A 25,281-nucleotide genomic window follows, 5' to 3' on the forward strand; every position below is an offset into this window, starting at 1 on the left:
TTCAGCTTCCAAGGATTTCAGGAAGTACCCTAAATGTTTTGATGATCATCAATGAGTGAGTGACGAAATCGGGGTTTTTTTAGATACGAATAAAATCTAAAGTATATTTAAGAGCTATGTAATTGAAATTTTTTATGCTTAATAAGTCCACTAATGACATCATATCCCGAGAATTTTGTTTATCTGGTATAATCCAAACTCAAGTTATGAGGGTTCAAAAAACGACGAAGCGCTTCGAGAAAAGGTAGGTAGTGCCATAGAGTAACTTATACTAGAGCGGCACTGTCATAGTAAATTTTGTAACCCCAGTAAATTCACTGCCATCTGTCGACACACTTTAAAACTAAAAATAAAGATTTATAAAAATACGATAAAATGTATTTCAATATGGATAAATGATTTTTTTTAATTGCATTAATTATTTTTATGATTTTGACCCATGTTCTTTCACTGATATGCGTTAAAATTGGTAAATAACAAACGAAACCGTCAACGCCATCTATACGACTGTAGGCCAAAACTAGTAGCGCCCTCTGAACGAGAATCAAATTTTCTTGATTTTCGAGGCACGTTTTTTCCTTAGACTGTATCCATCTATTACGGAGTTATATCTAATTTTGGTAGTGCCCATGCGCTTCGGTTTTCTAAGGTTGTTTTCCTAATTATCTCTGACAAGTATTTTTTTCGAACGCAATTTTTTCTCTTAGGACATACTAAAACACGCTTATAACTTACTTACTTACTCCGTTGGCTCAGCGACCCAAAATGAGACTTGGCCTCCGACACAAGACAGCGCCACTTTTCTCGATCCTGTGCGACCTCTCGCCAATTGGTGACTCGAAGCTCGCGCAGATCCGCATCAACCCTGTCGCACCGACGATACCTGGGGCGTCCAATAGGACGTCTTCTTGCTGCTTGCTTTATAAGATATATAAAATTTATATATATAAATAATTGGCTGTTACATTTTTTAATAACGCAATTTAATTGGCAGCTATACCGCTCAGGCAATGTTGACGCGATGATAAGACATATCTTTCCTCTAGATCAGGGTAAACGCTTTATAAAGGTATATTGTAATTAACTTTCAATACGTGGTTTAATTAAGAAATATTTAAGGGCACTAAAAACCGGCCAAGTGCGAGTCGGACTCGCGCACGAAGGGTTCCGTACTATTACGAAAAAAAACAGCAAAAAAATCACGTTTGTTGTATGGGAGCCCCATTTAAACATTTATATTATTCTGTTTTTAGTATTTGTCGTTATAGCGGCAACAGAAATACATCATCTGTGAAAATTTCAACTGTCTAGCTATCACGGTTCATGAGATACAGCCTGGTGACAGACAGACAGACGGACAGACGGACAGCGGAGTCTTAGTAATAGGGTCCCGTTTTTACCCTTTGGGTACGGAACCCTGAAAACGAAAGCAGTTAGTAGATTTACAAAAAAAATGGCCAAAAGCATGTCGGGCCATGCTCAGTGTAGGGTTCCGTAGTTACCATTCTGTCAGAATTAGCCTATATCCTGGGGCTATTAGTAAGTATCATGTATAAATTACACACAAACAAAAGGGAGTATACTTTCGCAGCGCTTTGTACGTCTTTTTATTAAGAAGACTCTTTGCAATAACTCAAAAACGGCTGGACCGATTATTTTCGATATAGTTTTCATTAAAAGTATTTATTAAGCTTTTGTTTTACGATTTTTTTTATATTTTTTGGACCCATGGTTCAAAAGTTAGATGGGGGACACACATATTTTTCTATCTTTCGGAGCGATTATTTATGAAAATAATCACTTAATCAAAAAATGGTTGTTGAAGCCCCTAATTCACCAGACTTATCCAACGATATCCCACACTATTGAGTTGAAGCGAAAAAAAAATTCAAAAAAATCCAATTTGTACCCTAAAAAAATTTTTTTTGATTTTATTTTAAGACTTTTTTTGGATTGGTTGATTCATATCCATATGTTTTTCCACATTTAATGTGAAAAAGCTCACCTCACTTAAAATAAACTAAAAACTGGTGGTTGCTGAATGCGGACCCTTAATAGGTATTACTTCTAAGATTCTGTTATAGTACCTAAGTAATAAGGAAACAGGAAAGCATAAGGGGGCGGAATCCGAAACGCCCGTTGCTTGTAACATCATAGGGAAGACCGATCTTTATGGTTTTAAACATATTTCGAATTAAGTGGAAACAAGTTAAAGTAGTTAAACAAGTTAAAATTTCAGAAGAAAAATGTAAAAGTTTTAGAAAATTCAGCAACACGCATTTGATGCCTTATAGCGATAAAAAATAAGTATAGTAAGTAAGGTAACTGAGGGTAGGTCCTCAGTTAGGTACCTACTCGTATTTCTTTTGTTTTCTTTTTCCGCGAAAATCGATAACTGAAATTTCATTATCTGCATTTCTATCACTTGCATATTTGAACGATAGAAAGGGCGAGAAGGAAGTTTCGATTTTCGCAGTAGACCCTCTTATGATCAGGAAGCGGTTTCTGAATAGATCAAAAATATATTGAATAGTTTCCGAGTAAAATAGCTGTGATATATTTAGGCACGGTCACGGACGAAAGCCGGACGAGAAACTATAGGTAAGGGTTCCGTTTTTGCTATTTTGACTAAAGGGCTTGTTGTTATAATTTAAAAGTAGATAAAATTGAAGTTATTTAGGTAGACAATAGGCGAATACTTATAGTCCCCCCCCCCCCCTTGATCTCCGAAACTACTAAACTAAACATTTTGAAACTAAAGGAAATTTGTAGTTCTATTCCCATAGATTAGAGAAAAAACATATTCAAAAAAGCAAGCGTGACTCGATCTTATTGAAAGAAAAAAGTAAAAAATTGCGAAAACTTTTAAGGCGTAGTGGGAAGCTGGAATCGCCCTGTTAGGTAAACTTCAACTCAACCTCAACCATGGACCAAATGGGGCCACGCCCTGCTCAAGGATTACCGTGGGCGGAGGCCGGGACGCCTGTTGCGTGTTCCCTATAGAACTGGGATCTCGGTAAGTTTCCCGAGTACCATCGACTTGGGAAGTGTAGCTGCCTAATTATCTGACTTTCATGACAGGCTTAGCTTAGTGTGGGAGTCGCTAATAAAATAGCTGGCTATCAATTGTTGTTGGTTAATAAATATTTTTAGGGTTCCGTATCCAAAGGGTAAAAACGGGACCCTATTACTAAGACTCCGCTGTCCGTCCGTCTTTCTGTCTGTCCGTCTGTCACCAGGCTGTATCTCATGAACCGTGATAGCTTAGACAGTTAAAATTTTCACAGATGATGTATTTCTGTTTCCGCCTTAAGGCCGTTCCATCGGCTTGCCGCTGTCTTTGTCACATTTCGCAAGAAAGAACGGGAAAGAACATACACGCCAAGTGTCAATTTTGATCGAATTTTGTCGGTTTTTATTTATTTTAAAAACGTTACCTTACAATAGCGAAATTCTAAAGCTATGAAATTACTATTTATGTTAAGATTGTTTTTTCTTCTTTTTTTGTTTATAGTATCACATAATAAATAACCGAGTAAAGTAGGATTAAAAGTCAGAGTTAGAGGTTACTTTGGGAATTAATTGTATCGAGCGAAGTTTCATAATTCGTGTATCGGAAGCTATGTTGTTAAAGATAATATAGTCAAGAACTACATATATTTTTTCCACGTCTACGAATATCAACGCCTCTTAGAAAAACATGATCATATAATGAGATTTTTCGCCTTCTGGCTCAGGGAACCGCCTTAACAACCAAATACTAAAAACAGAATAAACAGACAGACAGACAGACAGTGGAGTCTTAGTCAAACCCTAAAACCCTAAAAACAGAATAAAATAAATATTAAACTGGCGCTCCCATACAACAAACGTGATTTTTTGGCGTTTTTTGCGTAATGGTACGAAACCCTTCGTGCACGAGTCCGACTCGCACTTGGACGGTTTTTTGTATTTTTACTTTTTTACTAATTTTGTACAGATGTATGGAGTTCATTCATTCATAATGTGCGTATACACTTTTGCAGTTCTCTGTCTGTACGCTACAATCGCACTTATATACTTGTTGGAATGTGCCGATAAAAGCGCGATCTTACGTCTGTGCACGAGCTTGTCACTAATATGCCAGTACGAGCGAGATGCATAGAAAGTAAGTTGCGCACACGCTAGCGAATGTGTCGCGTCGTGTCAGTGTCGTGTCAGTGACCACCTCTTGGTAAGGCTATTTAAACTTACCTACTCTAATTTCACACAACTTTAGACACTTTTTTTTCTGAGTGAGCGAAGTTCTTCATTCCGTTTTCGATAGTTTGTTCTACTATATAAAGTTTCTCTGAAAAAAAAAAGAAAATTGTCTTCGGTTACCGCGATAGTTACTCATGAAATAAAACTATGAAAACGGATTATATCGCGTATATTGAATTTATAATACATCCCGACGTTTCGAACTCTTTACAGCGTTCGTGGTCACCCGTTGACCACGAACGCTGTAAAGAGTTCGAAACGTCGGGATGTATTATAAATTCAATATACGCGATATAATCCGTTTTCATAGTTTTATTTCAAAAAGAAAATTGTTAAGTGTTGATAACAACTTCTGCGTGCATCTATACGCAAATAAATGATGCTATTGACCCTGCAATAGCTGATAAGCTTTCCAACTTGACTGTATACTTCCCCACCCTCAGCGGAACCCACTCCCTATTAAACCAACATTGTACCAGGGCCGCTTGGCGCCAGAAACCAGTACTAAATAAGACTAGCAGATATATCGTCGGTATCATTACCTTGTGTCAATTATGTTAATGGTGCATCCACACTGCAGTTAACTTTTGTGAAGCAACGCTGTGAAACACGGTAACATAAGGGTAACTTACTGTTGCACAGTGTTGCTCCACAGTTGTTCCACTTTTGTGGAGCAACTAAGGAGTAGCTGGGTACACATTTGAACCTTGTTCAAATCTGTACCCAAAAAACAACCACGTACAAAAAAGTATTTTGGGGCCTACCGCGTCAACCAAGCGTCAACATTCTTCCTTTGACTAGAGCTCTAAATTTCACGCAATTTACATTAAACATAGCTGTACTTTTAAGTAAGTTATTCCTACAAGCCAATTATTTTATCTTATTCTCATGCAGACCATGTAGTGACAGTGACACTGACATAATTATCACTTTGTTATTCTTAATGAAATGGTCAGCTTCAACCAGTCAGCTTTATAGGGACCGTGCGCGTTGGAGGGTATGCCATCTTGTGGCCTGAATCGGAACCATAAACATGTACATCACATGTACATTGACACTTCACGCCAAAGCAAGTGCTGCCATCTTGTGGGCTACTTTGGAAGCATAAACTACACATTTATCAGATAAGTTGGGACGGAGAGTCGAATGGAGTTGTTAAGTAAAACCAAACATAACGTAGATGTGTTATATTATCGGTAGTCAAGTATAAAGAGAGAGCAAGTAAATCTAAACATTAGTTATTTCATAGAGTAACTTATACTTACTAGAGCGGTACTGTCATAGTAAATTTTGTAACCCCAGTAAATTCACTGCCATCTGTCGACACACTTCAAAACTAAAAATGAAGATTAATAAAAATACGATAGAATGTATTTAAATATAGATAAATGATTTTTTTTATTTGCATTAATTATTTTTATGATTTTGACCGATGTTCTTTCACTGATATGCGTTAAAATTGTTAAATAACAAACGAAACCGTCAACGCCATCTATACGACTGTAGGCCAAAACTAGTAGCGCCCTCTGAACGAGAATCAAATTTTCTTGATTTTCGAGGCACGTTTTTTCCTTAGACTGTATCCATCTATTACGGAGTTATATCTATCTTTGGTTATTTATAGACTATTATTGCTTACATGGTATTTATGCAATTCCATGCGACACATATTTATGTTGCAGGCAGTAACGTATAGTTACTGGTAATATGTTAATCTAGACATATAGTACATTTACGCCTCGCGCCAAAAATCTGACTTCTCCTGTGCTGCCCCCTACAGTTTATGCACGCTCCCTTGTAAATGCGTCCACCGAAAAAGGGATGGGAAACGCAAACGAATCCAACGTGGTTGAAGGTAGCTTCGATAAATAAGATTTTGCTGAGCGATCGGTCGGTAAGAAGTGCATGTTCGGGGATGTTATGGACAGCCTGTAATTATTACTTAGTTGTCTCTGACACCAGAGACCCCTGACGCGAACATCGTCGTTAATAAGCCTGCGATCTCGGAAGCTGATATTATCTCTTATTGCCCATAAGCTATTTACATATTAAATGCTTATGGCTGCTTAAAAGATAGGTATATATATATGTGTTAAGAAGAAGATAGTTAAGTGCAATGGATTAAGTAACTATTTTGTTGGAGTCATCGTCGTGTGTTTTGTGGAAAGAGAATTTACATTTAGTTTTAGTATAGAGACCATGACATGCATGTGGGTAGTTAAAATTATTGTTTTCTAATGGTTTAACTTGATTATATTATATTTAGCTTTTGCCCGCGACTTCGTCGGCGTGGAATTAGTAATTTGGCTATAATATTAAACACTGTAATCGATGTCATATATTAAAGAAAAAGTGACGAAGCCCTCCAGTGGTTGGCTATAATAATTAGGTATTATAGTCCTTTAAAAAAAATTACATTCAGCTTCTTCATTCGCTCTTCATAATCAAAGCAGCTTACAGTTCATTGTTACCGTAGCTTAAAAAGCGAGTATTGCAAGCTTGTAAACAAAATTTTATGATTGTTTTATTAAACATAACAATATAACAAGCATGTGCTGCCATCTATTTACACTTACAGTAAATATGCGCGAGTTGGAGACATCTAGTGTCGAGTAGCGGTACTCTTAAAGATGCTGCTAAGCGTCCGAACCGCGCATAACCCTACTAATTTTAATGACACAGATAAACGGTGGCGTGTCGCCTAAAATAGACTGTATTAAATTTTGTCGGTTTAAAATTGCTATGACCGCATTGACATTTTTGCGTCAAAAAATCTGTTTCCGAAATGTGACCCAATTATACAGGAACAAATAGTTGTATTTAATGTATGTACAAATTAGCATAAAACATACGATTTCAAAAAGTACAAACATCTCTCCAAATTATTATACGATACGTTTCATTCATGAAAAGTGTGTTTGTGTTAAAACATCTGTGATATTTGATAATTAAATAAAAATATATTGGTTTTTAAAGTTTATTTAATTTAAAAATTGGCAATAATAAGTGTTAAGACCTTATTACCAATTGTTGATGATATTTTCCTAATAAATTTTTTCATGTTGTCTTTTTAATAAGTTAATGTTTATGGTTTGTGATATCCGTGTAAGAATACAAAAAAAAATAACAGTGATTATAAACGATGTCGTTTGTTAAGTGCTGTTTTGAGGCGGGAGAGGGCCACGATTTTTTGGACTCCTTTGTACAAAAATGTACGGATCCAGGATGTGAGTATACATTTAAAAATAATATTTGTCTTTGTATTAAATCTTATTAATTTATCATAGTGCCCTAGCAAGCCATTAACAGGGTTGGATGCTGTTGCATCTGGCAAAGATTCAGGAGCTATTTAGCGGCTATTCAAATTATACAATGTTTTATTCGTAGTCACAGTAGACAGACATTATTGATTACATTCTATGAATGCCGCCAAGTTCAATCAACTTCCGGTGCTACTTCCGGAATAAGCTGCGTTCCGATTTTATTACAAAAATGGTCAAACGTCTAAATACATGTATTACATAAAAACGACGCACGAAAATTAATTAAAGCTCTTGTAAATGCAAATAATTTTACTTGAAATGTTTTCTTCGCGAGTCATTTCATATTACGCGAACGCGACCGATTATGTTTAGTGATGGGCATGATGAGCACTAAATGATCGATTATCGAAGACTTTTTACTCTTAGTCTGGAGCGAGCTTTATCAAATTATAATTTAAGGAAATACTACATTTGGAGATTCGTTAGCAGCCTTATTTGTGCGTCAAAAAAATAACAAGACTTGGGAAACCACAAATGTCAATAATGTCATAAACCTCATAAAAAATTCGCATTTCCATTTGCGAGTGTACTTCTAATAGTCTCCTACACATACTGATTCGCGTGTTTGCGCAAATTAGCAAATGAATTCAATTGATCAATGAGGGCTATCGTTTTTTTGCTCACCACTTGGCGCCTCTGTTGATGGTGGTCTAAAAGACTAAACAACAGCTGTCAGTCATTGAAGTGACAAGTCAAGTGACATTTGACATTTCGAACTTTGCGAAGATCACCATCTACACTAGCGCCCCTAGCGGCGAATTCATACGCGTGAGCCCTCATTAAAGTCACAATGCATCATAAATCGCATGCGATGTCGTTGAGGTTTGTAAAGCCCAATACCTACGTAAAGCGAACTACATGCAACAATATCACTGCGATTAATCATGAGGATCTCGCTTGACACTACTTTTTAATTTATTAATGTTATGGACTTTTATTACTAATACATATAGTTTATCAAAGGACTGTCTCATTTCAAACATAGACAGAGATAATTATACTATCTTTGTCTTAAGCCTCTCCACACTCGTGCGCGAATCGCGGTGCGAAGCCGCGTAGTCTGGAGCGCACTTTACACTAGTACTAGCACCCAAAAGAAAAGGATGAGTATAGTTTTTTTTGTTCTTATTTACTGACAATTTAGTTTGACCAACTATAGTATGACGTAAATAAAAATTTGTAACTTGTGAAGTCGATATGAGGTTAGGTGACTTTGGTGTTATAACATCACTAAAATGTATCGATTGAGTCATGTATGTCCTATCTAATCCGCCCATTAATAGTTAAAAGTGTTATTACCTTACTAAGACGTCCGGAAAATAGTTTGCAAGAATAACAATGGCTCAGGGTAAGTTATTTTTGCGTAGATTTTTTATAAATCCCTAAAATGTGCTCCAGAAACTTGTTTACAAGTTCCCGTTTGACGTTTGCCCTATTTTGTGGCGCCATCTTGGTTCCTGTCAGTCTGGTTACAAGCGCGTTTTCGTTTTCGATGTTTGTAGTTTTTAACCAAATTAACAAATAAAAGTGAACACAAAGCTATCAGAATGGTGTAAAAACATTGAGTGCATTAATAGGTGCATCTTTTCTGTGTAATTTCGCAAGAATTAAGTAGAACGCGGTGTCGTAACTTGTCAACATGACTGCTGTGCAAACTCAAAGTAAAACCAGCAGTTCCACGGCCGCAAAGCCCCAGAAAAACTATGGGAAGATTATTCTTACGTTGTACAACTGTCTGCTGCCCGAAGCCGTGTTTAAAGAGACGCCATCACAGGCAGATGGCCTCGACATTGAAACTGAGACTGATCTACGCATCCTGGGTTGCGAACTGATCCAAACAGCCGGAATCTTGCTCAAAATGCCCCAAGTCGCCATGGCTACAGGTCAGATATACCTCCAGAGGTTTTACTACTCAAAATCCTTCGTCAGATACCCCATGGAAACCATGGCAATGGGTAGCATTTACTTAGCCTCTAAAGTCGAAGAAAAACCTTGCAGAATACGAGATGTGATCAATGTATTTCATCATATCAAGCAAGTGAGGGCCCAGAAAACTATATCTCCTTTGATAGTTGACCAGAACTACATAGAGTTGAAGAATCAAGTTATCAAAGCTGAGCGGAGAATACTTAAGGAGCTAGGCTTTTGTGTCCATGTTAAACATCCACACAAACTGATTGTGGTATATTTACAGCTGCTTCAGTATGAGAAAAATCGTCAGCTCATGCAGATGGCATGGAATTACATGAATGATGCTTTACGGACAGATGTATTTATGAGATTCCCTCCAGAAACTATAGCTTGTGCTTGCATTTACTTGACTGCTAGGAAAATTGGTTTACCTCTACCAAATAACCCGCACTGGTTCTTACTTTTCAAAGTAACGGAAGAGGACATTCGTGACATTTGCACAAGGATTCTGCAGCTTTACAAGCGACTCAAAGTGAACTCGGAAGAATTGGAAAAGAAAGTAGACCTGCTACGCAGGGTTTACCAAGCTAACAAACATTCGCAGGCCCAGAAAGAGCGGGAAGCAAATGCTGAAGAAAAGAAGGCTGAATCCCCCACTGCATCCACATCTAAGGATACAAAACGCGACTCTAAGAAAGACAAATCACCCAAAACGCCACCATTATTCAATAAATATCATAGTAGCCACAAATCTAAGAGGGAGCGGAGATCTCGATCCCCATATGACAGAAAGCGTGAATATTCAAGCAAGAGACACAAGTCCAGATCTAGGGATAGAGAGATTGAGCGCTCAAGAGAGCGAAGATCGGATGACAAGAGGAGTCGAGGCAGCGGCTCCAGAAAATATGATGATTACGAGAGATCCAAGTCCAGCAGGGATAGCAGGGATGATAAAAGGAAATATTGAAATGTAAAATAAAGTTTTGAATATGTATTGTTGTTTTTCTTGAATGTTACCTTCAGTAGAATGGAGTCAATGGGTTAAGGTTACTTATGTAACAAATAGTAGCTACTGTCTGTAAACTCACAAAAATTGTATGTAGTTGGTCAAACCAAATTGTCAGTAAATAAGAACAAAAAAAACTATACTCATCCTTTTGTTTTGGGTGCTAGAACTAGTGTAAGACAAAGATAGTATGATTCTGTCTGTCTATGTTTGAAATGAGACAGACCTTTGACAAACTATAAGAATTTTACTGCCATATCAGAATTTTTTTTAACCTCGAGGCCTGTTAGACGAGGATAATTTTTGGCCAATCTGTTAAATTGTCCGATCAAATCAGGCCGTGCAGACGCAAACGCCAATTTTGCTCGCATCTGGACAGGCCTTGAATACTCATAAGTCATAAAGCCATGGTCATACCGACAATAAGTACAATTTTGTTTCATTTAATTTTCACCCTAATCAAAATCAACATTTCCTACACAAAGGTTCACATCATCATTTCCAATAATTTATGGTTTTATTCATAACAAGTTAACAACAAGATGTTTTAAAGTTTTTAATGATTCACGGTTAGTTTCACCAGACTTATATTGATTTTTGATTTACAAAAGGTAATCACGGTCTATATCCCGGTCAATATAAGTCTAAGATGTTTTAAGGTTCCAAATGGTTGACTATACTGTACATGTACAGCGAGCTGCAGAAGTGCATACTCACATTAATTCCATAAATACATAAAATGGGTATGCACACTTGCTGCTGGGTGTACACTTGTATTCTCCATCGCTATGTGCATTTTGAGCAGAGATAGGAAAAGTGTTGCTACTCTACTCTAGCGGTCTTTGGGTTCGGTACACGAAACGAGCCTACAACGCCCTTCGCATTCAATACAACAACGCTTTCAGAATGCTGCTGAGACTTCCAAAATGGTGCAGTGCATCAGGAATGTTCGCCCAAGCGCACACGGACGATTTTCACGCAATTATGCGTAAAAAAATCACGTCGCTAATGGGTCGCGTAAGGGAAAGTCGAAACAGCATTCTGAAGGTGATTGCTAACAGATTTAGCTGCCCCATAATGTGGCACTGGATGGAGCAGGTTAGGTCTACTTTGACCTATATCAAGTGACCTAGGTATATAAAAAAAAATGTAATAAAAAATACTTAGTGTAGGTAACTAACATAGCTTTTAAGTTAATATATATGGACTTGAGGGTCTGAAATAAAGATATATTTAATTTAGTGTAGTAGTGTGTAGTGGGGGACAAGCGGGGCTTCCCAATTAATAAAGCAATCCAATGACGCCGCTTCCTATCAACGGCATTGTCCAAATACTGTCCGCGCGCCAATGATGGCTACCGTTTTTGTGGTCACCAGTTGGCGCCACTGTAGATGTAGGTCCAGAAAAACAGATCTCAAAATTCTTCTATGCTTATTTTTATAAAATCAATACGTTCTAATATACCGTATCCCTCGTCGTTGTGTATGATTAATACCAATAAAATTATATTCTATTCTATTATACATAAAGGTATTTTAACGTCTAAATGTGCCATTTTTTCAACCTGTTTAATTTTGCATATATTTTATTTGGCACTTTTTTAAACCAATAACATTTATTGAGCTATATCTATTGTTTACCATGATTATTCAAAGATGGACAAAAATGTACCACAATTATGAATAAGGAATGAAAATTCCCGATAAAAATTTCTATGCATTTGACATTTTGAAAGACCTCCATCTACACTAGCGCCCCTAGCGGTGAAATTAAACGCGGTAGCCCTCATTCCGTGCATTCGGAGGTCGAGGAAGGGGGGGGGGGGGGGGGTGCGCCGCGATCCCGTAATACCATTATAAAAAACCGGCCAAGTGCGAGTCGGACTCGCTCACCGAGGGTTCCGTACTTTTTAGTATTTGTTGTTATAGCGGCAACAGAAATACATCATCTGTGAAAATTTCAACTGTCTAGCTATCACGGTTCATGAGATTAGCCTGGTGACAGACGGACAGCGGAGTCTTAGTAATAGGGTCCCGTCTTTACCTTTTGGGTACGGAACCCTAAAAACTGTTTCAGGCATAGTATTTATGTATATGTTATTCTATGGTTTAGCATGTGCATAGCTGGCGGCAGAACATCGAACTAATACTCCCTATTCTGCAGCTATTCTGATATCAAATCTAAGAATAGTGTTTATTGCGATTATGGAAGTTATTTATACAGGTGGGGATACTTATACCTACGCCAGACTCGCGTATTGAACCGATATTTTAAACGTTGCGCAGGTATAGATCAGAGGTTCCCAAACTTTTTTGTCTTGTCCCTTGTGTGTTGGGGAGGGGTATAGGAATAGTATTGAGATTTATCCCGTTCAATATTTGTTCAGTTTCATCATCAAGGAGGTCTTATTACCCGACAGCGCGACGTAAAGTTGGGTAATGTTTATTATAAATGCGAGTTTGCATATTTAGATGTTCGAATGCTTGTTGTGTCAAATTAATCAAGTCTCGATGTCCTTTTAAAAGGACAAAATTAAATCGAGTTTTTAACTATAATGGAATAAAATAAAGGTTCCAAAGGCCATGCCAGGATAAGATAGGAGAGTCTGCCCCCAACGAGTTTTGGCTTGTAATTTTTTTTATTGATTTGTCTTTCTATTAGTATCGAGTATGCCAAATTTCAGCAGCTTTATAGTAAAAAAAAAATGATATTTCTTCAATATTTTTTTTCTAGTCAGCCGATTTTGACGTGTGTAACGTATATTGTGCATGTAGTAAGCACATGATATTAATTTTGTGACATATTGCCATACAAAAACTTAAAAAAAAAAAAAAAAAAATTTTTTAAGTATTATCACGCCAGCGACACCTCCAGATTTTTCAACAGAGTAGGCCTCTTTAATAAGCTATCAAATGAATATAATCACTTTATTTTATCTGTGGTATAACAAGGTGTTTTTTTTAATTGAATACATCACTATACATTTACTCGCATACCCGCTCGTTAAAACTAATCGCTTACAAACTCTTTAGAGAATCGTGCACGTTCGTCATGAACACTGGCCACTGATAAAAATTCATTTGATAGCTTATTAAAGAGGCCTACTTTGTTGAAAAATCTGGAGGTGTCGCTGGTGTGATAATGTGTGTATGGCAATATGTCACAAAATTAATATCATGTAATTGTCCTTACTACATGCACAATATACATGACGCACGTCAAAATCGGCTGGCTAGAAAAAAAAATTGAAGAAAGATCATATTTCGTTTTTTTTATTTTATTTAACTATAAAGTTCAGGGAGCTGAAATTTGGCATACTCGATACTAATAGACAGACAAATCAATAAAAAAAATTACAAGCCAAAACTCGCTGGGGGCAGACTCACTTAGCTTATCCTGGCATGGCCTTTAAAACTGACAATATGATTCTGGGACTGGGACTGAAGTGAAGCGAAATGAAGGTTTAAAGTAGGTACGGTATTAAGCAGGAGGAAAGTAAGTATGACAGGTTATCAAGTTAACAACTTCTAGAGGGATGTACGGATGAAATTATGGGCGGAGCCTAGGAAGAAATAAAAGCGGGATATAGTTATTTGTGCTACAAGAGGGGAAAGTTGTTTTTTCTTGCGAGTGTTTATTTTTAGTCCCCAGAAAGCGAAAGATTCTAAGTTACAATTTTGAGCGTAGCGAGGGACTCAAAAACACGAGATGTAAAATAACTTTGCTCTCGTGTTGCACACATAATTTTTCACCTCAGTAGTGAGAACATATTAAATGTTAAAATGTATTTCGAATTACACAGAATATACAGAAAAAAAATGTTATAAAAGTATGAAGTGGCAGTTGATGGCCTTCACTAAATTAAAAAGCTACTTTGTTTCACTCCCTGGAGTGAGGAAAGTCGCACTTTCCTCACTCCAGGGAGTGACGAAAGTAAGCTTGTTCGAGCTGTTGAGGTGAAAAATAATATACCTTAGGCTAAATATATATTATCTGGAAATACGTTAGCCCTTGTTCATTTAATATGAAACATGATGATTTGATCGCGTAGGTGGACAAGTATGTCTACCACCCACGCATTAAACTCAGCACCCTTAGTAGTAACCAAGAAGTATCGTACGCGGTACACGATATAACATTTGTCTATGTCTGTGTCTATGTGTTATCGTATCAGGGACATTATATTGTGTTAGATTTGATTGGCCTTATTTTAACCTTAGTACATCAAATTACTATGACCATCCTTTTTAGGGTTCCGTACCTAAAGGTTAAAACGGGACCCTATTACTAAGACTCCGCTGTCCGTCTGTCTGTCTGTCACCAAGCTATATCTCATGAACCGTGATAGCTAGACAGTTGAAATTTTCACAGATGATGTATTTCTGTTGCCGCTATAACAACAAATACTAAAAAGGATATTACTGATGACTGTAGGTCAACACGGGTAGGTACCTACGTGTGGCTAACCTTCACATTAGGGCCTGTTTACACATTAGTGTTTAGTTCATACATTTGATACTTGTGTCACCTTATGTTTAGTGGCAATGGTATGACACACTTAATACCCTTAGTATTGATGTTTCTTTAAACTCGCAAAGAATCCTGAGGCTGAACAAAAAAATTTATACAAATGCTATAAATTAGAAAGTAACTATAGGTATCATATAGCACTACTTGAACTAGGTTTACTAGGTAAACTACTTATCTAAGTTGGATGAAGTTTAGCATCTAACATCATAACCTACTTTATTTTTGGAATTATATTTCAAAATCTTTGTTTTGAGACGGAGGGGAAATGAGAAATGACACAGATAAAATCCGTCGAAGGTGGGCACAGCATCTTCGAATTATGTGTCACCCAAAAGAATAAAAGCATGTACTTCCGTAGCGTAGCCCTAGTGTTACGCGACATATACCTATTTCAGTCGGGTCAGATAAATATAGCGCCGGCCGCTCAGTCGCACGTCGCCGGCCGCCCTGTGCGCCCTTTCTTTACGTTCAAGTACTGTCTCCGAAAAAAGGAACGGTTAGGCAGTATCGTTACTGTCTCCGAGAACCGGTTAGGCCCTGAGGCAGGATCGGAAAATGATCGTCGAGTATCTTAGAAATTGTGATGTTGTAGCGTAAAGCTCAACTTTGAATACTTTGCCAAACACTACCGATTGAAAAACAAAGTGATAACGAGAGAAAGGCGTCCTTTGTTTGGAATTAGACGTACCTAGACAGCTTTTTGGTTGAGAGTAGACCAAATTTTTGTACTTTTTATTTATTATTTTAAAAAGCAATTAAATGACAATTTAATAACGGAAATGCATTCGTAACATGATATAACGGTAACAAACATCCGAATAAAAAATATTTCGTTCAAATATAAACTTTATGCATGAGGCTAAATTATAGCATCGATGATTTCTTATCTTCCTAACCTAACACGTGAACAGTTTAAACCTCAAAGTCCAATCACGCGACAACCAATCTTATAGCCTTAAAAATAGCGACGATAATATCTTACAATCTCGGAGAGATTTTAACCGTAATTTCTCGGCCGGGGTTACTTCTTAGTTTATCAAAACTCATCATTCATAAAGCCAAGGGAATGCTGAATAACCAGCATAAGAATGATCTTTGATTACGTATAGCTTTCATAGATATCTGTCTCAAGTTATTCTAGATACGAGATAGAGTATATAAATGATAAGCTGTCGTGTACATCATATCATTCGTTATCTTCGTAGTATTAGGATAACATAACAGTAGAGTACCGCTGTTGTTAAAAGTAGTAATCAATTCAGTTATTGATATAACTTCATTATTATTTTTGTTTTGAAAAACCATGCTAACGTATGACTTTGATTGTCTATTGTGTTCTGTGATTGAAATGGACGATATCATGAGAAAATCACTATAAGTCCCACAACAAATTACATCAGATAGCTGAGTAGTTTATACAGCAGTATTAAAAGTGAACTGAATAAGTGAAATTGGCTCAGTGTATAGTGAAATTTAGTGCTAAAATGATGCCATTAAGCAAGATCGCACATCGGACATGCTTCATAGTAAGCAGAACAATGTATATGACATGTAAGTTTAACGCACGAAGTTCAAGAAAAATGTATAAATTGCAAAAGAAAAGAATAATACATACCTAAGTAGTTAATAAATTTAATTTTACTCGAGTTTTTAATTGATTCCATTGTGTTACCAAAATTAGTCATACATCTATAATCCATGCCCACCCAGGGCAATGTTGGTACCACTTGGCCTTAAAAATGTATAAAACTTTGAAATTCAGCCATAAGTATTTAACCCTTAAATGCATGATTTTTTGTATAACTTTTTAATAAATTGAAATAGATGTGTCATGTTGTATAGATTGAGGGAATAATATTTTGGATAGCTGCATATTGAGCCACGGACCATCAAATATACGATGCATATATACATCATTATGCATTTAAGGGTTAAGCTTTTAGAGCACGAAACAAGATGCTAATGTAGGTTACGAGTGCCAAGAGATGGCGACATTCGCGACGGAAGAAAAGTTTGGGAACCCGTGGGACCCCTTTCTCGAAAGTATTAAGGTGTAAAACTTGTATAATTAGCAGTTATTTCCCTGTATATAATTTATTTTCAGGCAACTAAGGTAACCTAAGGTCCTACAGACTAACATACATAACATGCAATAATTTTTATTATGCAATAAATTCTGAAAAATATAAGTCCGTTGCCGACTGTACTTTGTAATGTTTTAAGGGTCGTTTAAAAACGCCTTTGATGTCTGCTTCACCGTGGCTTAAAGGACTCGCATCCAGGCCATAAATGTTAAAAAAAAAAAAAAAAAAAATCTGCTTCACCGGTTTAAATAAAAGAAAAGGTCAGAAGCTATAATCTGCTGAAAAAAATGTCAGAGGGCACTCGGTGTGAATAATTTAAATGTTACCTCGTTATGAATTCTCTTTACATTATGGGTATGGACATATTTGTACAACCTTCTCTTATTTTAAGGACATGTTTAAATAAATTTCGAAGTCTCGGAGTAAGGCTGCCTTTCCACGGAGATAAGCGGATATGAGAGACGTGCGGGAACCAACCAATAACATTGGTTCCAGCTTAGCTTAGAAGAGATGCGGATTACGACCAGCTATTGGTTGCTCCCCGCACGTCACCTCTCACGGCGAATGACCGCCCCACAAGGTGGGGCGCGACCCGAAACCGGCTCCACAGCAGGGATGCGGAAGAGCCCCCTTACACCCTCCCAAAAGGTGTCGAACGAAACCCACATTTAGTAACTGAAGAGAGGGACGCCGCGTTAAGAGAAACTAAACTAAACATGCGTAAAAACTGCCATTTACGATTTGCCTAACAGTTATTGATATCAGTAATGATGGCACCTACTTAGCGTTATTATTTTCGAAATATACAGGCAAAAGACAATCTCGATTTCTCATTGAATTTTTTATGTTTTTTTTTTTTTAAAAACGGTGCAAACATCCTATTTGTTTTTATTTTTATCAAATAGCAATAATAGCAATATATTTAGATCGTTTTTACAATCAACTGAACTTCTAACAAGGTTTCACCCCTCCCAAAGCCAATCTATTCTGAACCTTATAATATTAACCTTGCGGTCGATTTCAGGCTGCTGCGGCTGCTGCTCGGCCCTACTAATAGTTTTCATATACCTACGACTCCTATAGCCAATCTATTCTGAACCTTACATCTTTACTCATACGGTTGATTCCAAGGTGCTGGGGCTTTTCAGATACGTCCCCCATATCAATAGCCAATCTATTCTGAACCTTACAATATTAACTTTGCGGTCTATTTTAGGCTGCTGCGGCTGCTGCTCGGCCCTCCGGCCGCGCTACAAGCGGCTGGTGGATAACATCTTCCCCGCTTCCCCGCAGGAGGGCCTGGTGAAGTCCAACATGGAGAAGCTCACGTTCTACTCGCTGTCTAGCCCAGAGAAGCTGGATAGGATTGGAGAATATTTGTTCCAGAAGGCTAGTCGGGATATTTATAGAAGGAGGCATGGGTGAGTTCGGCCTTAAAACAGGTTTATGGCTGTTGTGTGGCTATTGTCTGCCTTTAATGTTTGTGGCAGACCTTAATAGACCGTAAACCATCGTCTTTCGGACACTAGCGATTTTTATACAAAGTTGTAAACATTTATCCGTTTCCGTCGAGAACTCGCTTCGCTCGTTTCATAAAACCGTATCGTGTTTTAAGACTTTAAATGTATCAGTTACGTAAACTACTATAGTTTTACGGACGCCTTGAAAATTACAGCTACCTTTAACAGCGCCAAAATCATATGATTTCCAGATTCGTCGTCATAGCAATGGAAGCGATGGATCAACTTCTCCTGGCCTGCCACTCTCAGACCCTCAACTTGTTCGTGGAAAGTTTCCTCAAGATGGTGCAGAAGCTTCTAGAATCCACAGATCCTGAACTTCAGACCTTGGCTACTCAGAGCGTGAGTAATCAGCATCAATTTTTACTTATAACGGTCGGTGGAATAGAAGCGAAAGACCAGCTACCTGGCCTGTCTCGCAGACGCTAAACTTGTGAGGGAGTTTTTTAAAGATGGTGTAGAAATCTAGTAGAATTCAAGGATCATGAGCTGCAGGCCTTGGCTATTTAGAGCGTAAGTACCATCACAGACTAACTTATAACCTAGTAGGTACTTTCATTCACAGTAAAATGAAAGCAATGGACTAGCTGTTCCAGGCCTATCTCGCAGATGCTAAACTTGTGGGTCAAGAGTTTTTTAAAGATGCCGAAACCTTTAAAATCCACCGACCCTGAGCTGAAGACTTTTGCTGCTCAGAGCGTGAGCCAATAGCTCTTCTTTAATTATTTACGAGACTAAGGGAGAAAAGGTAGAAATACAAAACTTTTAGGGGCGTATATATTATAGGGGATATTATAAGGATGATCCGACGTATCTGCTAATTCCCAATATTTATTGATTGCAGTTCGTCCGCTTCGCGAACATCGAAGAAGACACGCCGTCGTACCACCGGCGCTATGACTTCTTCGTATCAAAGTTCTCAGCTATGTGCCACAGCAACCACAATGACAAGACCATGCGGGACAAGATACGACTCGCCGGCATACAAGGCTTACAGGTAATTTATCTTATAATCAGATATCAAAGAGAGAAGACACGCCGTCGTACTACCGTCGCTATGACTTCTTCGTATCAAAGTTCTCAGCTATGTGCCACAGCAACCACAATGACAAGACCATGCGGGACAAGATACGACTCGCCGGCATACAAGGCTTGTAGGTAATTTATCTTATAATCAGATATCAAAGAGAGAAGACGCGCCGTCGTATCACCGCCGCTACGACTTCTTTGTATCAAAGTTCTCGCCTATGTGTCACAGCAACCACAATGACAAGACTATGAGGGATATATAACAAAAATATTACCCAATGACCAGAACAAAATTCACAAAGCAGGTTTCATTCAAAGTGTACAAAGAGCATCCGCAACAATGTCCGTGGATGTAGACAAAGTACATATGACGAATATAACAAAAAAAAAAACAAAAAAAAAAAAAAAAAAAAAAATTATCGAAACCGTTCAGACATAATGAGGAACACTATGCTCTTTTGAATAATAAGAATTTATAAGTACATTCACATTGTCCACATCGTAATAGCAATTTCAAGTTTTCGGAAGAATTTCATTTCAAGATCTCCTCTCACCCTTTGTACTCTCGTACTAAATCCTAACCCCATTGCACCCCTTTAAGGATTAATTCAGGGGTAGATGTATCTAATTATCTATGCCCTTTTCCAGTTTATAAACTGTTTGTGAGCAAATTTTCATTTAAGAATAGAAGAACTCCGTTATTATATCCTCTTTGTTACACGTTTTAGGGTGACGGAGGAACAAACAACACAAAGTTTCAGTTTTATGATATCATTTAAACTATTTGTTTCTGTTCCAGGGCGTGATTAGAAAGACAGTATCCGACGACCTGGTGGAAAATATATGGGAGGCCCAGCATATGGATAAAATTGTGCCTTCTCTGCTTTATAATATGCAGGTAATTATTCCCTGACAACTGCTTAGACTTATGTAATCAAACGGATTTGATAAATGAGACGCACTTCAATTGTCTTTGTTACATTTAAAGTAGTATTTATGCAGTTTCACACGGCTTTTTCTTCGAACTTGGCCTCCCTCTTACTCTACAGTAATTTTCCAGCGACAGAGTATGAAAGTATTAACATAAATGTCATATTTTGTGGCACTTCAGTCTATCGCTTGCCAATTGAGTAAATCAACTTTAAACTCGGCTAAATTCATCTGTCAGATTATGCGATTTTGGTATTCAGAAAAGATAATAGGGTACATATTTGCTGAGAGGGTCGTATTTACTATTTACCTGAGTTTGAAGTTAAGTGACGCAATTAGAGTTAGTTAGGATTAAAAGTACATACAGCTGGCAATAGAAGGTTTTACCATGAATTTTTGACATTCCTTTTTATGTAATTTAATACTACTTCTATTCTGATCAAAACGGTTGCCATTTCTTTCAGAGTGCAGAAAAATACGAGACTCTATCCTGCATGGATACAGACACACAAGATGGAGTAGAAGACACACCGCCTCGCCTCGCCGAGGCGTGTCTCCGGGAGTTAGTCGGCCGCGCCTCTTTCGGACATATTCGTAGCATACTACGACCGGTTCTAACGTAAGTTCCTGTTGTTTTATGTGACCCTGGTACTTTTTTTGGAGAAATTAAGGCATTTTAAGGATATTTTTAGCCAGTTTAATGCCGATAATTAGACGCTACGGGTTTCACAGGGGTCTATTTGACTTGACAGAATGACAGGTCGTGACATAGTTACCATAGTCCACTCCAATTTTATGACAAACGTTATAACGGCGACTGACGAGTTGAATGAGCCCCTTGGACGGCTTTTTAAACATTCGCAGCTCTTACTGTTTGTGTAGTCATTTAGTGAACCTTATTGCAACTAGATAAGGTCTACAATCAGTTGTAGTTGTTATAAGACGGGGTAAGACACCGCCCCCGGCTAGTAGAAGCGTGTCTTCGGGAGTTAGTCGGCTGCGCCTCTTTCTGACACATTCGTAGCGTACTACGACCGGTGCGATCAGTGCTCAGTTTTATGTAGTCCTGGTACTTTACATTTTATATGCGCTCTTTTACGACGTTTTAACCATTTTCCTGCCATGAATAACGCTATTGTTTAATGGATACAATAGAATCTCGCAGAGGATCTATTTGAGTCGGCAGAATGACTACTCGTGACTTACCTACCGTAGACTTCAGTTTTATGACTAAAGTACATCTACTGCGTGCCACGTCATAGCTGTGACTGACGACTAGAAAGAGCTCTAAGGTCTCGCAAGGGGTCTATTTGACTTGACAGAATGTCATGCCTTGATATAACTATAATATTCACGTATTAATTATGCCCAATATTTCCATTATGTTTTAATATTTGTTCTCGTTTTAGGCACTTCGACCGACACGAGCTTTGGGTTCCGAACGACTTCGCCGTACATACTTTTAAAATCATAATGTTCTCCATACAAGTGAGTATTTTACATTAATAGAATAGTTTTCGGGGGTATCAGAGTTTAGTAAATAAAGAATACTGACAATATAAGTATTTGAGTAAATAGAGACGAGACTTTTATCGTTTGTTATTCACAAACACCTGCAACTTTGAACCGTTTCATTGCAGCGCCATCTATGTTGAACTTGGTACATTTAACATCATTAGTGGTGGTGATAGTGATGTAGTTTTGATGTGAACTCCGTTTTTTCAGGCGCAATATTCATACAGCGTGGTAGAGGCACTAATGCAGCATTTAGATGCGGCCGGTGGCGCCGGTAACGATCCCCGAGCGCGGACCAGGGTCCGGGCCGCGCGGGCCGGCGTGCTCAGCAATATTGTCGCCATCGCCGCCGGAGACAGCGTCGGTGAGTCAAACACACACACACACACACACACACACACACACACACACACACACACACACACAAGGGGCTCTCATACAACATTGGACTGTGCAAACGGCGCTAGGAACAAACTCCGCGCCCCTACCAGGGGGCCGAAACTGATCCTTTCGGGCATTCTCGGCTCCGTTCGGCTCAGCATTACTCCGAGCAATTATTAGGGTTGGCAGAACTTGACGTCCCTTTGCTTGTACGACCACAGATAAAATATAATGACTGGAATTTTGACAACCCTAAATAGCCGAAAGGGATGTACCATGCATAAGAAAGGGACAGCAAACTAAAACAAACTAAATTCATATTACATGGTATATATACAGGGTGGCTAAAAAATAAGTGCATTGCCGTTGCCAGGAAGGTTTTGGGATTATACTGAGAAACCAACCACGAAATCCCGAAAAAAATATACCCTCCCACAGAAAATGGACCAGCCAAATTTTTTTTCGCGATTTCGGGGTTGGTCCTATAGTAAAAGTTGCTCAGCATACTAATCAATTACAGGTCCATCGGTTTTGGAAATTATCAACAACCTCCTTACCAACCTTCGAGCGTCTGTGGCCAGAGATTCAGAGGTGAGTGGAATATTACCATTAATATGTTGTTTAAATATAATTTAAGTTTTTTTTGTGGTTAAAAAGCCCGATTGCCGAAGAAGCGGTTTAGTTTTTCCATGTATGCATGTATTTGCACGACTTGCAACCTAAATCGTTAGATGAATTTCGTTTTAAAAAGAAATTTTGAATGTCCGCTGTGCATATGATATTAAAAGTTATTCTTGTGACGACCGCTAACAGTGTAAGCACTGATATTTTTTTTATTTACAAACTAACAGCCTTTTTCTCTAATTACAGAAAGAAACCGACGAAAAACTATACCAAGAGGCCCTCATCAACGCCCTAGGAGAGTTCGCTGACCACCTCCCCGACTTCCAGAAGATCGACATCATGATGTTCATCGTCAGCAAGATCCCCAGCAGCCAGCGGCAGGGGAAGAGCAGCAAGGCGGACGCCATGCTGCAGAGTATTCTATTGAAATCGCTGCTCAAGGTAATATACCTACAACTGATTCATGGTAGCCTGGTACTTGTGTTCGTCGTCAGCAAGATCCCCAGTAGGCGGCAAGGGAAAAGCAGCAAGGCGGACGCCATGCTGCAGAGTATTCTACTCAAGTCGCTGCTCAAGGTGATATACCTACAACTGATTCATGGTAGCCTGGTACTTGTGTTCGTCGTCAGCAAGATCCCCAGCAGCCAGCGGCAATGGAAAAGCAGCAAGGTGGACGCCATGCTGCAGAGTATTCTGCTCAAGTCACTGCTCAAGGTGATATACCTACAACTGATTCATGGTAGCCTGGTACTTTTGTTCATGTCAGCAAGATTCCCAACAGCCAGCGGCAGGGGCAAAGTATCCTACTCAAGTCGCTGCTCAAGGTGATATACCTACAACTGACTTATGGTAGCCTAGTAAGTTTAATGAGGGCTACCGTTTTAGTGGTCACCAGTTGGCGCGACTGTAGATGTAGGTCCAGAAAAACAGATCTCAAAATTCTTCTATGCTTATTTTGATAAAATCAATACGTTCTAATACACACAAAGGTATTTAAAATAAAATAAAAAATAAAATAAAAATTTTAGCGTCTAAATGTGCCATTTTTCCACCTGTTTAATTTTGCATATATTTTATTTGGCACTTTTTTTAAACTACTAACATTTATTGAGCTATATCTATTGTTTACCATGATTAATCAAAGATGGACAAAGATTTACCACAATTATGAATAAGGAGTGAAAAATTCCCGATAAAAAAGCTTGTGAAACCCTCAAAACTTCTATGCATTTGACATTTTGAAAGACCTCCATCTACACTAGCGCCCCTAGCGGCGCAATTTAACGCGGCTAATTCCACCTTACGCCTATGTGACGGTAGCGAAACGGCCACATATTTTGACTAAGGTGGAGAGTTTGTGAAGTTAGGGCTTGTAGAGTTAGAAGTTTGGCTCTACAATAGATCTGATAACTTTTTAACAGTGCGAGCCTTATGGTTTAGTCTTGGCATCATTTTTCATGAAAATGTTTTCGTGGGATAGTTATTTCTCTAACACACACTGCAGTTATCGGAATAAAAATACAAATCCGTATGTTTTCAGGTGGGGACAACGTACAAGACGAGCGAGCTGAGCAAAGCGTTCCCCGCGGCATTCCTAGACGCTTTACTTCGTCTATCGGGCGCGGGCGAGCCTGCCACACGAGCGTTGCTGCAGCGCATACTGCACACGCTACTCGATAGGAGGCAGAACGCACATAACCTGCATACGCCTACGTAAGTAAAATAACATTGATTTCTGTAAGACTTCGTACAGTCGCCATCAGATATATCGGAGCGGCCAAGGTGCTCACAAATATCTGAACACGCCTCTATTGTCAAGGCGCTAGGTGAGTGCTGAGTGTTCAGATATTTTTGAGCACCTCGGCCGCTCCGATATATCTGATGGCGACTGTACCTTGTCACAGTGACAGTCAACATGAAAGTCGCTACGGATTTGTGACAAGGTCCAAATTGGCACAGAATGAAAATTCGTTTGCCTTTCTGTTTGGAACGATTAATGTTCTGACGCGGATTTTGGACTTCAAACGGACGCCGTCGAGATGTCCCCAAAAGCGCTTCTCTAGCGCATTTTGGACACATATTTTGGGTTACGGACCCATCCACCATGACTGCGGCTTTTCTTACATTATAAAATATGCGGTCACAGTGCAAGGTCCTTTAATCTTTACGTTATTTTTATGTTCCAA

At 38.4% G+C, this 25,281-nt stretch overlaps 3 protein-coding genes across 3 annotated transcripts in view; 2 read left to right on the top strand and 1 right to left on the bottom strand.

Moving 5' to 3' along the window:
- Positions 1 to 25,281, bottom strand: part of LOC134750998 (zinc finger CCCH domain-containing protein 13) — a 251,843-nt gene that overhangs the window by 99,777 nt on the left and 126,785 nt on the right. The gene's annotated exons all lie outside the window — the stretch shown is intronic.
- The window catches only part of LOC134751040 (protein EFR3 homolog cmp44E), a 36,522-nt gene continuing 18,625 nt past the window's right edge, over positions 7,385 to 25,281 (top strand). Inside the window, exons 1-11 of the mRNA XM_063686375.1 lie at positions 7,385 to 7,469; positions 18,313 to 18,517; positions 18,808 to 18,958; positions 19,461 to 19,613; positions 20,445 to 20,543; positions 21,040 to 21,194; positions 21,985 to 22,063; positions 22,301 to 22,454; positions 22,992 to 23,062; positions 23,342 to 23,536; positions 24,636 to 24,808. Of these exons, the coding sequence (XP_063542445.1) occupies positions 7,385 to 7,469; positions 18,313 to 18,517; positions 18,808 to 18,958; positions 19,461 to 19,613; positions 20,445 to 20,543; positions 21,040 to 21,194; positions 21,985 to 22,063; positions 22,301 to 22,454; positions 22,992 to 23,062; positions 23,342 to 23,536; positions 24,636 to 24,808 (1,520 nt within the window). The remainder of the gene's footprint in view (positions 7,470 to 18,312; positions 18,518 to 18,807; positions 18,959 to 19,460; positions 19,614 to 20,444; positions 20,544 to 21,039; positions 21,195 to 21,984; positions 22,064 to 22,300; positions 22,455 to 22,991; positions 23,063 to 23,341; positions 23,537 to 24,635; positions 24,809 to 25,281) is intronic.
- Positions 9,050 to 10,466, top strand: LOC134751020 (cyclin-L1). Its single transcript, XM_063686342.1, has one exon. It carries the CDS (start codon positions 9,205 to 9,207, stop codon positions 10,441 to 10,443), a length of 1,239 nt encoding a protein of 412 aa, XP_063542412.1. The 5' UTR covers positions 9,050 to 9,204; the 3' UTR covers positions 10,444 to 10,466.

Source organism: Cydia strobilella, chromosome 21 (genome assembly GCF_947568885.1).
Source record: "Cydia strobilella chromosome 21, ilCydStro3.1, whole genome shotgun sequence".
Classification (NCBI taxonomy): Eukaryota; Metazoa; Arthropoda; class Insecta; order Lepidoptera; family Tortricidae; genus Cydia; species Cydia strobilella.

Bases quoted from the DNA above. Each gene is read 5' to 3' on its own strand.
- LOC134751020 (XM_063686342.1), top strand. From the start codon at position 9,205: ATGACTGCTGTGCAAACTCAAAGTAAAACCAGCAGTTCCACGGCCGCA.